This window comes from Protopterus annectens, chromosome 3.part0 (genome assembly GCF_019279795.1).
Source record: "Protopterus annectens isolate FY-2018-M chromosome 3.part0, PAN1.0, whole genome shotgun sequence".
In the NCBI taxonomy this organism is placed as follows: Eukaryota; Metazoa; Chordata; order Ceratodontiformes; family Protopteridae; genus Protopterus; species Protopterus annectens.
Genome location: NC_056731.1, coordinates 588,186,808 through 588,202,042, shown reverse-complemented (window position 1 = coordinate 588,202,042; position 15,235 = coordinate 588,186,808). Strand labels below are relative to the sequence as shown.

The window sequence follows — 15,235 nt, the reverse complement described above, 5'->3', positions numbered from 1 at the left end:
GGAGTTGGAAGCTTGAGGAATATTGTTTTGCATTGCCAACAGCCTAGGAAACAAAATGTAAGAAAATGCAAATATTGCAAGTCACGAATAAAGAACACTTCTAGTAAAATGTGGAAATGGGAAACTCCTGTCCTTTGGTACAAGTACAGAAGACAAACAAAGTATGGGGTGGGGGGTTAAAAAGGTGGTGAAGTTACACTGTTCATCAGAGAAACAAAAACTGAATGTGGAGAAGATAGTGAGGAGGAAAGAGCAGGGAGGAAAGCATCCAATGAAAGTGTACTGCCAGGTAGGCAAGATAGGAAAGGAAAACAACGGTGACTATCAACTATATTTCAGCTAGATGAAGAAAAGAAGGAGAGGTGATGAGAAGTTATAAAAAAGAACTAATGCATGGAATACAAAGAAATGGCAGAGGAAACCTGAATAAGGCAATAGCAGCTGGTTTCAAACGTGGAGCAGAAAGAAATAACTGATACTGCAGAGGTTCTGAATAATATAGGATGCACCAGTCTCATGCAGGACATGAATAAGCACAAAAAGATTTCATATGTTACATTGTGCAAGTCTGAAGGATTGAGGAAGTAGAAGTAAAACTCTCCCAGCAGCAAATCCACTATGTGAAGGGACTACAGAGGAGCAGTATAAAGGAAAGGGAGAACTATTACAAGAGGTTCTGAGGGACTGGTCACCAGTTGGCGGGGGGTAAACTATGATCACTGCTCAGGAATGAGCTATGATCAGTGCTCAGGAATGAGCTATGATCAGTGCTCAGGAATGAGCTATGATCAGTGCTCAGGAATGAGCTATGATCAGTGCTCAGGAATGAGCTATGATCAGTGCTCAGGAATGAGCTATGATCAGTGCTCAGGAATGAGCTATGATCAGTGCTCAGGAATGAGCTATGATCACTGCTCAGGAATGAGCTATGATCACTGCTCAGGAATGAGCTATGATCACTGCTCAGGAATGAGCTATGATCAATGCTCAGGAATGAGCTAGGACCAATACTCAGGAATGAGCTATGACCAATACTCAGAAATGAACTATAATTATTACTTAGGAACAGCCTAACAGCAAACATATTACAGAAGAGAAGGAAACCAACAATGCTTAGGACAAAATTCAAAGATGCTATCAGAGAAGAAGTGAGAGCATACAAAATTAAAAAAAGAAAAACTTCTATCCAGTACACAAAGGTTACAGGGGAAATATAGAGTTAGCTATAACACTAGAAATGTCACACTTTGTCAGAAGGAATTAAAAATAAATGGGATAAGGCTTTCCTCTGGTACATGTTGGAGAAGAAAGGCAGTGACAGACTTAGGAAGTGTGACATGGAGAGTGTGAATATTTACTTATTTACTAAATTTTAATCGGGAAGGTGGATTAGTTGAAAAGACCTTTTTCAGTCATGACCTAGGCAATATAACACAGATTAAACTATAATCATGAACGTCTTTCACAAAGCACAGAGACCAGATGATTTTTGACATGACTCGCAGAACTGTATCCGTAATCTTGATAAACCACCAGTGCAGGTATTTAACCAGCCTCTGACCGGCAGTGTGACTCTGGATGACTGGACTAAGAATACACTAGTGTCAGTCCACAACAAAGGAAGCAGAAACAACCAAAAAAAAAAAAATTAAAGAATCAACTATCCCATGGATAGAAATGGTTATGGAATGAACAAGAGACCAGTTACATTACAGGTAAGCATGACAAGGAATATATACATGGGAATGGGCATGGGTTCCTATCCACCACATACAGCTAGCTAAAATCTAATTAAATTTTACAGTCAGGTTACAGTGCTTCCAAACAGATCAACCCTGTCAATCTAATCTGCTTTAACTTTAGCAAAGTCTCTGGCTTGGCATTAAAACAAGGGTAATGATCAAGCTCAAAGGGCTGGGATAAGTAGAAAAAATTATATATTTTAGATGGGAAAATATAGAAGGTGTCGCTAAATGGGGCTGTGTCAGGTGACAGGATGACAGTTAGTGGCATGGTGCAGTGGTGTTTTGACAGTCCAGTGCTCTTTAAGTATCTGCCATGGACACACTATAGGGTACAGAGATCAGGACCACCATTTTCATGGGAGATGACAAGATCAGAGAAACTGAGAGAGATGAAGGCACGGACATAGGAATGTACCTAAGGAGACTATCCGGATGGTGAAAAGAGGAAGTATATGAAATTAACATGTAAAATGCAAATGCTGCATGTTGGTTACAACAGCCGCGTAAGAAATTACAGTTGGGGTGTTGTGGGGGGGGGGGTCTTTTCAGCCAATATGATCAAAAGAAAGCATTAAATTTAGTAACACACTATTTCAAGGCTGCAAGTAGATTAAAAGTCAGCTTCTAAGGTAAACAGTGACAGGATGTGTACTCAGATGAACCAAAATGAAACTCAAGAAGACAATTCTACAACTCTATCAAGTGTTTGCATGTGAAAGTTGGAACACTGCATATAGTTCCAGTAACTTTTCAGGGAAATAGCATGGCAGTGCTAGAAAAATGCATAGAAATAACAAGAATGGAGAGCCTGAGCTACAAACAAAGCTACGTGAGCTGGATTCTTTACACTTTTTAAACAGGAGGACTAGGGTAACAAGATCACAAACTGAGGAACTCTAAAAGACAGGGATGTAGTAGGAGTAGAAGGGAGAATAAAGGAGAAGAACGATGGCATGAGATGCACAGGTGGGGTAAGAGAGACAGACAGATAGAGAGAGGGGGGGGCAGAGAGAGAGAGACAGACACAGAGAGACAAATAGAGAAAGAGACACACACACAATCAGACAGAGGGACAGAGAGAGAGAGAGAGAGAGAAAGAGAAAGAGTCACAGAGAGATAGGCAGAGAGAGAGGCGGGGAGAGAGAAAGAGAGAGAGGGGCACAGGTTCATACTAGGCTAACTGCCCTTGCAAGCCATTTTAAGCCTAGCCAATTATCCCCTGTAAGATTCAAACCCTGTACCTTGTGTTTGTAAGGCAAACACCTTAACCATTAGGCCACCCTCCCAACCCCAGGGAGAAAGAGGAGAGACAGAGAGGGAGAGAGAGACAGGGAGGGGAAGACAGAGAGAGAGAGGGGGGGGAGACAGAGAGGGGAAGACAGAGAGAGAGAGAGAGACACGCATTCAATCAGACAGAGAAAGAGAGAAAGAGATAGAGAGAGAAGCGGAGGGAGAAAGAGAGAGAGGTGGACAGAGAGAGAGGGAGAGAGTTAAACAATTTTTATTTCTATAAAGGATGAAAGATACATAGAATGAGTTACTTAAGTGGGTGATACTAGAAAACTGAACTGAATAGGTAAGAAGACAGAGCACAGGCAAATAAGGGAAACAGCAGAGGGGGTGAGAAACAGCACATATTCTGACTACTTGACACAGAAGACATAGTTAATGGTGTCTTTCTGCTACCACTATTGACAGAATTTCCATCTTCGAACAAACAAAACTAGAAGGCCAACCAGCTGACTGCAGATGAAAGTACATCATTATTAGTCATACGATACTAGAAACACATTACATAGCATTAGAGTTCGTGTCTTCTGGTTACCTGAAATGATGGACATGAAACACTGCTCTTGTACAGGACCAACATTAGACCCCTGATTATAACAACTTTAGTAATGTTCTCAAAAATGGATTAAAACATTTCACGTTGGGAAACTAACTCATCAAGTGAATTTTTTAATCCATTTTGAGAAAAAACATTAAAATTAATTGTGGTTGGAGACCATCAAAATTTTCAGACAACTTACGGAGAGAGAAAGAAAGTGGAGGCTTGCAAAATGGTTAACATCTTTAAAAGCTGTATCACACTTGCTACTTCTACATAGATAGTGAGCAGCAGTAGAAAGAATCTCTAATCATCCAATGGCATTACAACACATTATCACATTTTTCATTCATTGTGTGGCAGCTGGAAGAATTTTACAACTTTCAAAACTGTCAGTATGCTTCTAATACTGTTTTCTAGAGGTTGCAATGTTTGCTGCAGCATGAGATCTAATCAAAACTGCTGTCAAAGGCAGATAGAAAAGTGTTATACACCACTCTGATATCAAAAAGGTACATAATATCCTTCTCTTTTGCTGGTTTCAGAGTAAAGTCAGTACACTACATGATCATATTTCCTTGTAGTATATAGAGCTTTGTCTCTTCCATCTGCTACCAGTTGTACAGAGAAAGAGAAAAAGAAGGTCTAGGAGTGTTATGTATTCTTCACCTTGAACAAAGGAACACACTTACCTTTGCCTCATGGGAGCAGTGGTGTGTATGAAGTGCATTACAGCTTTTAAAGCTGTTCCAACTTCCAGACATTGTTCTGGGCTGGCTGCTCTCAAAGGTACTTAATAAAACTTCATATCAGGAAGGGGCTTCATTATTGTCTTTTTCCAGAATTTATAGCATTACAGTAATGCTAGTTTTGGATAATAGTAATGTTCCTTGTACTACAGAGATAATATGATTAAACCTAATCTCTGTGTGTTATGGGATGATCTACTGTGACTTCAGGGGACTCCAGTAAAATACCATCAGCAAGGTTTACATATATTAAACTTTGCTCAAATGATTATGCAAAAGAAAGAGAGGGACATTCTTAAAAGAGAAAATGTAATATAATACAGATGATGTAAAGCTATAGCTAAAAGCCATTCTAGATATTAAATTAAACACCACAGTATTACTAGTGCTGCTGCGGTAGCATTGCCTCCTCACAGTCAGACGCTGTCCGGTTTGATTCTCAGCTAGAGCGTCTTCTGCGTGGAGACATGCGTGAATGGGCATACCTTCGTTGAAGGTTGTGCATCAGGGCTGGTAACTTGGCATGTAAAAATCAACTACCAATCATTAGCGGACCGGAGTTCCGCTGTGGCGACCCCTAACCGGGAAAAGCCGAAAGACACAACAACAAGTATTACTAGTGTAAATATGATGTCTTCAATTTCTGTCCAAATGCGGTGACTAAGTCATTTTCTTCATCTTAGCAAACAGACATAACATTTACCTCATCAGTGCAGTTTCACTTGCACTGGTAGCATGGTTTCCAATTTGAGAAAAGGTCCAAGAAAGATAATTTCACATACCCACTTAAAAAGCATGCAAGTTAAAACTTGTTTATATTTTCACACATTGTCATGTCATTTTGGACAGAGAAGTAAATGTTGCATTTATAAGACAGAATTAAAAAAATAAATAAATAAACCTTACCCCTGAGTGCAGTTGGGATGGCACAGGTGGCAGACATTGTGCTCATCAGCATGCTTCCATATCTGAATGTTGTTCTCTCCTATAATGCCTGCTGGACAAGAACTCACACAATGAGGGCCATCTTTATAATGAGCACATTTAGTGCAATTGCCAGAACCCTGTATAAATTGAAAAAATAAATGCATATTTAATGAGAAAAAAAAACTTCATATCACATTAATTTTACATGATGTAAAAGGGTGACCATGACATTTCATATACATTTATAATATGAATCTGTCACTGGGGTTACTAAATTGTACCTTATTCAGTAGTGTTGAAATGAAGCTGGACAATTCTTTTTTGGGGTCTGATGGGATATGTTTATAACAGTAAATATTACTGGTATAAACGTGTAAGCATAGCAAAAGTACATAAATGCTACAATTTACTGACCTGAAACAAATAGGTCCTTTATAAAAATGAAACTAGGGAACAATAATACATTTTTTCATGGGCTACTTTGATGACAGTTAATTTTGTTACATATAAGCTATGATTATATATACTTACATGGAGAAAGAAAATTCATTATTCTCAGCTGATTTTCCTACATATTCATCATCAAGCTAACTTAAAATTTTGCTCTAGATTACCAGAACTTGGCTTTCTACACCACAACTGTAAGAAATTAGAAGCCCATGAATGCAACTGTTCTAAAATATGGACATGCAAACACAACTTCGGATCAGAAACTGACAGAACAGAGAATGGTTCCTAATATCTGGCAAAATATGCAATTAGTGAAGCCTTATTTATGTAATGTGCAAGCACTCCCTCCTCTCAAAACACACCCTACAAATTCCCGCTATTTGATTATTTTCCCTCTTAAGTCAAGCATTCCTAGCACAATGGGCAATGCTGGAAATTACATAAACATGTAAAAATGTCACTTCCATTCTCTAAAGCAGTATTAACTCTGAGTTAGAACAATTTTGCAGCTAGTGAAGGTGCATGGAATGGTTCTACGTTTCATCATTTCTTTTTGTACTTTTGAAAACTGTTCAACTACAGCAATGATACTTTACAGAATGCAATTTGGGTATACCAAGTATTTCACCAAGAAAACTCAGTAACTTAAACATATTATTGCAGCCTTAGCAGAATCTCTAAAAATATTATCATCAAAGAATCAGAAAAACAAACATTTTTTTATGAAAGACTATAATGCTTTTTTAAAAGACAGTAGTGCTTTCTGCATATTTACTTATTTCTGTTAAACTGACATTTTACAGTTACTTTACATGCAGTTAAGTTAAAGTTACTTTAATTCATAACTTAACTTCCTAAATCCTTCTTTTACCTCATCTACACTGCCCTGGTCCTGTGCACTAGATATGTATTTATTACATGCCTGTTATAGTGCCTAGCATATACACTTTTCTATAATAATGTTCTTATGTATGCTTTCTGTGATATAGATTGTCTTCTTAATCCTGATACTTCAGGACCCAAAAATCAGTAGGGAATAGCCTAGTATATTAGCTCCTAGAGAGCAGGGACACAAGTGCTTTACTCGATACAGTAATAAAAGTTTTTATTTAACCTTTCCCAGTCTGCTTTTGTCAATATTTTTATGGTTATTAGTATATTAGCTTGCCTATTCGAAATAATTTAAATAATCAGGAAGAACAACCTGCCAAACCCTATGCTCACAAGTAGAAGGTTTCTCATCTCATATGCATTTACTCTTAACAGGATTTATTTGTTTGTATGGGCTTCTGTTTGTTTATCTAACAGTTTAACAGGACTTAACAGTTCTTAAGTTCATTACAGTCAAAAATAAAAGATACCAAATCTTCAAAACGTTTGCAGTATAATGTTACTATACTCCAAATATGCACATTCACCGCCCATAATTGATATAGTAATGCAATGAACTTGCACCTGCATTAAGAATGCACTATATAATTAAAGCAAAACACCATGAGGAGTTGTTACTAGCAGAAATGTGACACTGAACTTGTTAAGGTAGTAATTCATATATTAAAACTACAAATGTCAGTGTTATACAGACATGTTTCCAGGAGCATTCAAGTTCTTGTATGGTGTACAATAGTTTGTAATATGTCCTATTCAGTTAGCAAAAGAATAAATTGAGCAAAAACAATATTATTGCACAAATGCTTTAAATGTTCCATACTGATTGACAGACTTACAGGTCCATTGCAGGTCTTGGTTCCATTTTGAGGTAAGCACTCAGGATCACATGGAAGGCATCTACCATCCTTTTCAAACTCTCTTGGTTCCCTTGAGAAAACAGAGAAACCCTGTTTATGCTCCTTGTTTCAAAAAAGGAAGTTCTTCTCTCTCACATTCCATACTGGTATTACATGTACCAATACTAAAAATTCCTTCATAGCATGTGTTTACTACACCAAAAGTGTGGACCATAAACCCTTCCCAAACTTAGCTACTTCCAGTTTCAGTTACAAGACATTATTTCCTACAGGAATGTCTCCTTTTATTTTACCACTTCAATGAATGTTTCTGTGTGAACCAGTCTCAGAAAAATCAATTCATTCCCAAAAAGTAATCCAATAACACTGATCTAACAGACTGTTTCAACTTTTTGTTGTATGAGCATATCTATTTCTCCCATCTCTCTGTATTTTCAAATATGGTGGCATATTCTGCCTCTAAATATTTAAGAATGTCAAATGTTAAAAGCCTACTCTTTGCCATTACTTGGGTAAGCATGTGAGATTTGTGTTTTATACTTACTGTAGATTCTAAAGTGCTACAGTTATTACCATTCAGGCATCATCAAAAAAACAAATTAGTTATTGCTTCCTTTGAAAATATTGATTTTGTTAGCGTACCTCCTTCTACACCCATTCTACCATTTTTTTCAAGTTCTATATAACTTGTATCATGGGAAATTATTCAGCCATTTATAATTTAAAATTCAATGCACAGGGCTTGCCTACCAAGACAAGCAAATTATTATAAGAGAGAGGTCAAGGTAGCTGTACAGTTGATAGTATAAGCCAACAAATAAAAACAGCATTTCACTAACAGTAAAGCCATTTTCCCTGGGTTGGCCCAGTCCTTTTTCCAAGGGAGGCTCAACTACCTAGTATTAGTTTTATGTGGAATTTGACTAAAGTCAGGATAAAAAGGAATGCATATGAATATTTGACTGCATGTTAATAACGTAATGAGGGCATGTTAAGACCGGTCTTCTACCGTTTAAGTATTTTTTAAGAGGTGATCTACGCCTATACAAATGCAGCAAATATTTTTATTTATTTTTTATGAGGAGGCCAAAATCACTCATTTTATTTTGGCAAACTACAGTGACTTTCAGCTTTCTGGGTTTAGTATGTCAATGTTTGAGGGCCCAGATTTTATACCAAGGAAAACAGAAGCACATGTGATGCAACTTCAATTAAGACAACAGAAGGTTGTATGGACAGGTTTAATATATTGCATGGCAAATAAACAGATATCAAGATTGCAAACATGATAAACTCAAAACAATTAGTAAGGCGAATAAATAATGCTAGAATAAAAAAAGCAAAGCAGGAGAGATGCAGACTATGTAGTCTGGTGGCTACAAAGCAGAGTGAGATTGCAGAGGACTGTATTACATTTTATGGCACAACCGTCCAATACATGGCATATGAGCCACATTACTTTTCAGCAGTTTTGATGTGGTTGTCTAGAAGTCTGATGGCTATATGGTCTTGGGACATAATAGCACCGAAGTTATAAGAATGCAAAACTAAAAGGGCAAAATGGACCTTAACTCATCACAAGTAATTTTATTAAACCTCAAAACAAATATAATATGTACACAGATACATACAGAAAAGTAGATACAGAACATGTTAAATTTCCGTGATAGTAAACCTATCTAATTTAGAGCATTTAGTTTTCTATATTTCTTCCTTTCTCCATCTACTGCATGCCTCCTTGAATATCTTTTTGTTTATTAATCCATAGGCTTTTAGCTCTCTCCTTGAAGAAGCAGTTTCTTAGATCCAGGGAACAGTATGTCCCTGTAAGCCGCAACCTTTGCCTCCCTTTCACTGTCTGACTCTGTCTTCAGGACAGCCCATACACTTTTCCCTGACATAATCTTGACTAATGGAGGGAGTTCTCCTCTCCTCTCTTACTGTGTTAACCGAGAATGTTAGTTATTCCCTTCCCCCTTCCTGACGAGGGCTTTTTACAGCAGAAGCATTACCTCTTTACATCTGCAGTTTAGCCTGTGCGGATATATTCAGCATTTTACTGGCTGCTGACAGTGACATCTCATTCTGCTCTTAGTGCTGTAGTTGAGGTGTGATCAACGCTCCAAGATCATTTACCTCATTTACTCACATCAGGCACTATCTTTTTCCATAGCACATTTATGAGAAATAGCATATATAAGAAGAGGGGGCATGGTTTCCCATGCTGGGGTGGTTCAGAAGGCCTTGCTTCTCTGCATAAAAGCTGTTAGCTGGGTCTTACTAATCTTAACTGTTGTTTTTAACTAGTGGATTCCAAAGTTTTATGATCCCAGACAAATTGTATTAATTTCTCTATTCAAACAATTAAAACTCTTCTATGATCTAATGTTTTTCTCATATCTTTAGTTGCACTGCCACCAGCCTTTCATAATGAAATAAAAATTTTCTGTTGCGAGGGCACACTTGAGAAACTGTGTAGGAAAATATAAAAAATGCTGATCACAGAGGTGTCCATTACGTAATTTGAATGCATATATACATGTAGTTCATTAGAGTGACAAAGAGATTTTTGCTATGTTATACAGGGAGAGTGAAGAGGAGATTTCAAGGGTTGCTTGACAAAATAGCACTTTCTGAAAAGAACTGTGAATGAATTGGCACACATCTTGACATGTGGGACACATACATACCACACTAAAAATGTGGGCTAAAAATGTTCTACATTATTATGCTAATGGTCACTTTTCAAACCCACATATAAAACATTAGCAATAAGGTGGCAATGTAGCCAGTTAGCAGATGATAAGCACACTACAAGCTTGTAGGTAACAACTATGGAGCATGATTGGTAAGGCGCCTGGAATGGGAAAGTGGTCAGGAAACTGAGGTAACAATGGTTACCATTTTTTTTTTTTTTTTTAAAGAAAAACTTTTTTTTAGAAAGATTTCAGCTTTAATGCATAAACAATGAAGAACTGAGTGCCACTCCATATTCTTGGGTAATGTTGGTGAGGAGGATTGAGTTGTGGGTATATTTTGGTGAACTGTTGTTGCAGAGCAAGATGGTTAGTGGAAAAGATGTTTCATGGGGTGCAATTATGGACAAAAAGTCAAATCAGAGAATCAGAAGCTATATTCAAAGAAGACTGCCGGACAAAGAAATCATTTGCAGAGACTGTTAAAGAAACTGCAGGGAAAGTGATGCGAAATGAACAGAGGAAAGGGAATGACAGCAATCAGAGGAAATGTATGGTGAGAATTCAGAACATAGAAGGAAACATGGATATGGTGAGAATTCAGAACATAGAAGGAAACATGGATATGGTGAGAATTCAGAACATAGAAGGAAACATGCACAGGTAGGACATCTGGGATAATTTAATAGCCCCATTGGGAGTGAAGACTCAGGAAGTAAGAGCTGCTACTCTTATTCATAGAGACATTTTGTGGTATTATTTTTGAAACTGGTTCTGTTATGGAATGTTTAAGGGGGAATATGAGGAGAAAAACAACAGTCGTCCATGGAATTCTTATGTGGCTAAAGCATTTCATAGAGAAACAAAAAGAAAATACATGTTCAATGTCAAACTTAAGTTGAAAAAGGAGACTTTAGAGAGAAATTAATCAAACTTTCTAACGACATTATGGATATAAGCAAAGTGTGTAATAATGGAGGATTATGGACTGGGGTGGGACTGTCCTATTGTACTGAAAACAGAGAAAGAAAAAAATCATTCATATCCCTACTAAGATAAGCATAGCTGGTAAAAGAGGTGCTGCAAAATATTGGGGACAACTGAAAATATGTGTTTTTTTGCCTGTGGAAAAGATGATCATTTGATAAGTAATTGTGATAACAGGAAAGTTTTATTTATGGGGAAACAGGTCATGTTGCAAACAAACTGTGAATTGAAATGTTATAAACATAACAAAATTGGATGGATGGGTTGTAATCTAGAGAAAAAAATGAAGAAGAATAAATGTGAGGACAGAATACGAAGAGAAGAAACAATCACAATGAAAGATAAAGAGGAATTAGGGATGCGTGATTAGGGTAAAAATAAAGACAAGGATAAATGGAAAAATTAAACCCTAAGAGGATATAAAAGAAGGTTCTAAAATAAATAATGAAAAAGATATATGAATTAGATAAGGTACTTAGACAAGTTCATCTGCGATCAGTTTCAGGGTTAAATAGCATAAGATAGCTCAACCATACTAAAAAACAAAATAAGAAAGAACCACAGCCACAGAAACTGTAGACTCACTATTTTATTCACCTCCAGAGCCCTTGGCCAAAAGCCTTCAAGGAGTAAAATTAAATTTCAAAATCCCATTATTAAATACTCATATACATATAAAACATAAACACACAATTAACACATCACATTCACTATTTAATCCTCCTGGAGCCAAACTGTTACATTTTAAAATATACACGGCTTCCTTATGTAATAGTTTCTCTTTCAGAGAAACTAGTTTACCTGTTTATAACCCAACCTACTCTACAATACAACCCCTGAGAAGGGCAGCATTACTTTGATGAAAATACTTAAAATGTATAGCCAAAGGGCTTTCAAAAAGAGCTCTTTTAATATCTCTGATGCGCTCTTGGAACCTGGTTTTAAAAGCCTTTTTGGCTTTCCCCAATATAAAATGAATTACAGGAACATTGTAAAGCATACATTATTCCTTCTGTATTACAGTTAAACTGTTGAACAGAATTAAAATTTATCAGTTAATTTTAGAAAATATTCACCACTTCGTTACATATTGAACATTTGTCCACAAATATCTGTCATAGGGAAAATACATTTCCTATGGATTAATATATCAGCTAGACTTTGGTCTTTCTAAACGAAACACAAGGGTAAGATTTAATCATATTAGGCAATTCTTTATCCTTCAATAAAATTGGACAGTAATATTTTAAGAGCCTGACAATTTATTCACTGAGAACATTGTAAATAGTTACAAATTAAACATCACTGTTGCCCACATGGGCATTATTTCCACTGCTGGCACTATAATTAAAAGCACTCACTCTCCTATAGTTCCTACAACCCAAGTGGTAATGGTCACCTGTCAGTGGTCTATTATCTCTTTCTTCCACATTGTTGGTAACATTTCTTCTTTTTACTAGAATCTTCTGTAGGGAATTTAAAACTTCCTTCTTATCCTATCCCCATACTCAAACATTTCAACTGTTTTATAAACTTCTTTAAGGAAATCTACATTTGTGCTACATAATTTATCAAGTCATAGAAATTACCCATAGGGTAATGAGAGAATAAGATGGTGGGGATGGCAGATGGAATAGGCTACTCATTTTTAAGAATTTTACAGACTGGCAGAAAAAATACCTCTTAAAAGTTACAACTGAGTTGTTAAATCAAGAATTTATGCATAATTATTAAAAAAAATGAAAATGTGAGAAAGTATTGAACAATGCAGATAAGACTTTTATAAAAATAATAGAAGTACTATGAAAGATTTATATATATATATATATATATATATATATATATATATATATATATATATATATATTTATATATATAGATGGATATAGATATAGTTTAAAGGCAATAGGATGTCAGGACTTATTATTCATTTTAAGGTTAATTGTAGATGGCATTATAAACAGGACTGATGTGGCCAAAATCCTGATATGAGACTTAAATAAAGCTTTTGATACAGTACAGCATGAACTTTTATGAAAAATTATGAATGAGTACAACATCAGTAAGAAAATTAAGAATGTATGTTGTTCAGTATATAACAAAATAAAAGTAAGAATTTTAGTGAATGGATGGTAAAACAAAGAAATATGTATAAAGAATGTGCTATGAGTAGTATATTACTTTCACTAATTATTAATGTATTAGAGATGTAAATCTGCATGAGAATTGCTACTTCTATTACTAATAAAGGGGTAAAAATTCAATGTCAAAGTAAAAGTAAACTTTATTGTCATTTAGACCCACACCTCAATGCAGGGTAAATTAAATTTTGTTGTTTCGAGCTCTGTGTGCAGACAATACATATAATAGGTATAAATAATATACATTTGACAGAACACTAGGACATAATTACATTTTCAATCTCTATCTATAAGCTGCACTTAGTATTGCACAGGTAGATATAGTGCACAGTTGAGACTTCAACCTTATGAGACTACAGCACTTTCAGTTGTACAGAATGCAACTTGTTCTTTGAGTTACTGCAGAAAAAGTAACAAGTTTCCAATGAGCTATTGCACAGGTGAGAAGAACCTAACAGTGGTTGACTGCACTCTAAGGAAAGAGATCCCTTCAGACTGTGTGTCCTCTGACTAGGTGATCTGTTGGTTTGCATTGCTATTCAAGTTTAGTAGTCTGATAGCCTGAGGAAAGAAGTTGTTTCTGAATCTGCTCATTTTGCAATGTATACTTCTGTAGTGCTTGCCTGAAGTCAAGCAGAAGAACAGTCCCCGAGGTGGGTGGGTTCAGTCTCTGGCGATCTTTGTAGCTCTGTCGAGACACTGTGTTCAGATCCTGTACAGACGGAAACATGGACCTGGTGATCCTCTCTGCCACCTTCACTACCCTTTGGAGAACCTTACGATCTGTAGCCTTGTAGTTCCCATACCATACTGTGATATTGCTTGTCCAGATGCTTTCAGTGGTGTCTCTGTAGAAGGTTGTGAGGACTGAAGATTCAAGGTTTGCTCTCTTCAACCTGCGTAGGAAGTGGAGCCTTTGTTCTGCCTTCTTGACAATGTGATTTGTATTAATGGACCATGTCAAGTGTTCTGCAATGTGCACGTCAATGAATTTGGTGCTCTTCACCCTTTCTACCATTTCTCCCTGGACTGTGAGAGGGGGATGTGCCTCATGGCTTTTCCTGAAGTCCACTATTACCTCTTTGGTTTTGTTTACATTTTGAGCCAGATTGTTGTTGTCACACCAGTCAAACAGATGCTCCACCTCCTTACTGTATGCTGTTTCATCACTATTACTGATTAGGCCTACTACTATAGTGTCATTTGTGAACTTAATGATGTGATTTTTGTTGTTCCTAGCTGCACAGTCATAGGTCAGCATGGTGAACAGCAGAGGACTGAGAACACACCCTTGAGGGACTCCCATGCTTAGTGTAGTGCTCTCTGAGGTGTTATTGCCTACACTCACTCTTTGTGGTCTGTCAGTGAGGAAGTCCAAAATCCAGTTACACATGGGAGTGCTGACACCCAAATGAATCAATTTCTCTGATGTTGGGGAATAACTGTGTTAAAGGCAGAGCTTAAGTCAATGAATAACAGTCAGACATAACAGTTCTTATTTTCCCGGTGAACCACGGATGCGTGCAGTGCCAACAAGATGGCATCTGCAGTGGAGTGGTTCAAGTGATAAGCACATTGGAGTGGATCCAGTTCTGCAGGAAGATTTGTTGTGAAATAGTCTTCTAAGAATCTTTCAAAGCACTTAATTACTGGAGAGGTGAGAGCTACTCTATTCAGGCTTGCTGGTGGAGACTTTTTGGGTAGTGGTATGAGCGTTGTGTTCTTGAAGCACTTGGGTTCTATGGCCTGACTTAGAGATGTGTTAAATATGTCAGTAAGAACCATCGTCAGTTGAACAGCACAGTCTCTTAGCACACATCCCAGAATGTTGTCTGCTCCAGCCACTTTTCTTGTGTTCAGCCATCTTAGAGTTCTCTGAACGTCAGCTGAATTGAGTCAGAGTACTACTTCATTTTGCCTGGTGGTGAGTTTCATGGCTTTTGTGCCATTCCCTTTGTCAAACC

At 36.9% G+C, this 15,235-nt stretch overlaps 1 protein-coding gene across 1 annotated transcript in view; it reads right to left on the bottom strand.

Moving 5' to 3' along the window:
• Positions 1-15,235, bottom strand: part of EGFR (epidermal growth factor receptor) — a 1,653,396-nt gene that overhangs the window by 414,169 nt on the left and 1,223,992 nt on the right. The window contains exons 14-15 of the mRNA XM_044064990.1: positions 7,427-7,517; positions 5,229-5,386 (exon numbers count right to left, since the gene is read on the bottom strand). Of these exons, the coding sequence (XP_043920925.1) occupies positions 5,229-5,386; positions 7,427-7,517 (249 nt within the window). The remainder of the gene's footprint in view (positions 1-5,228; positions 5,387-7,426; positions 7,518-15,235) is intronic.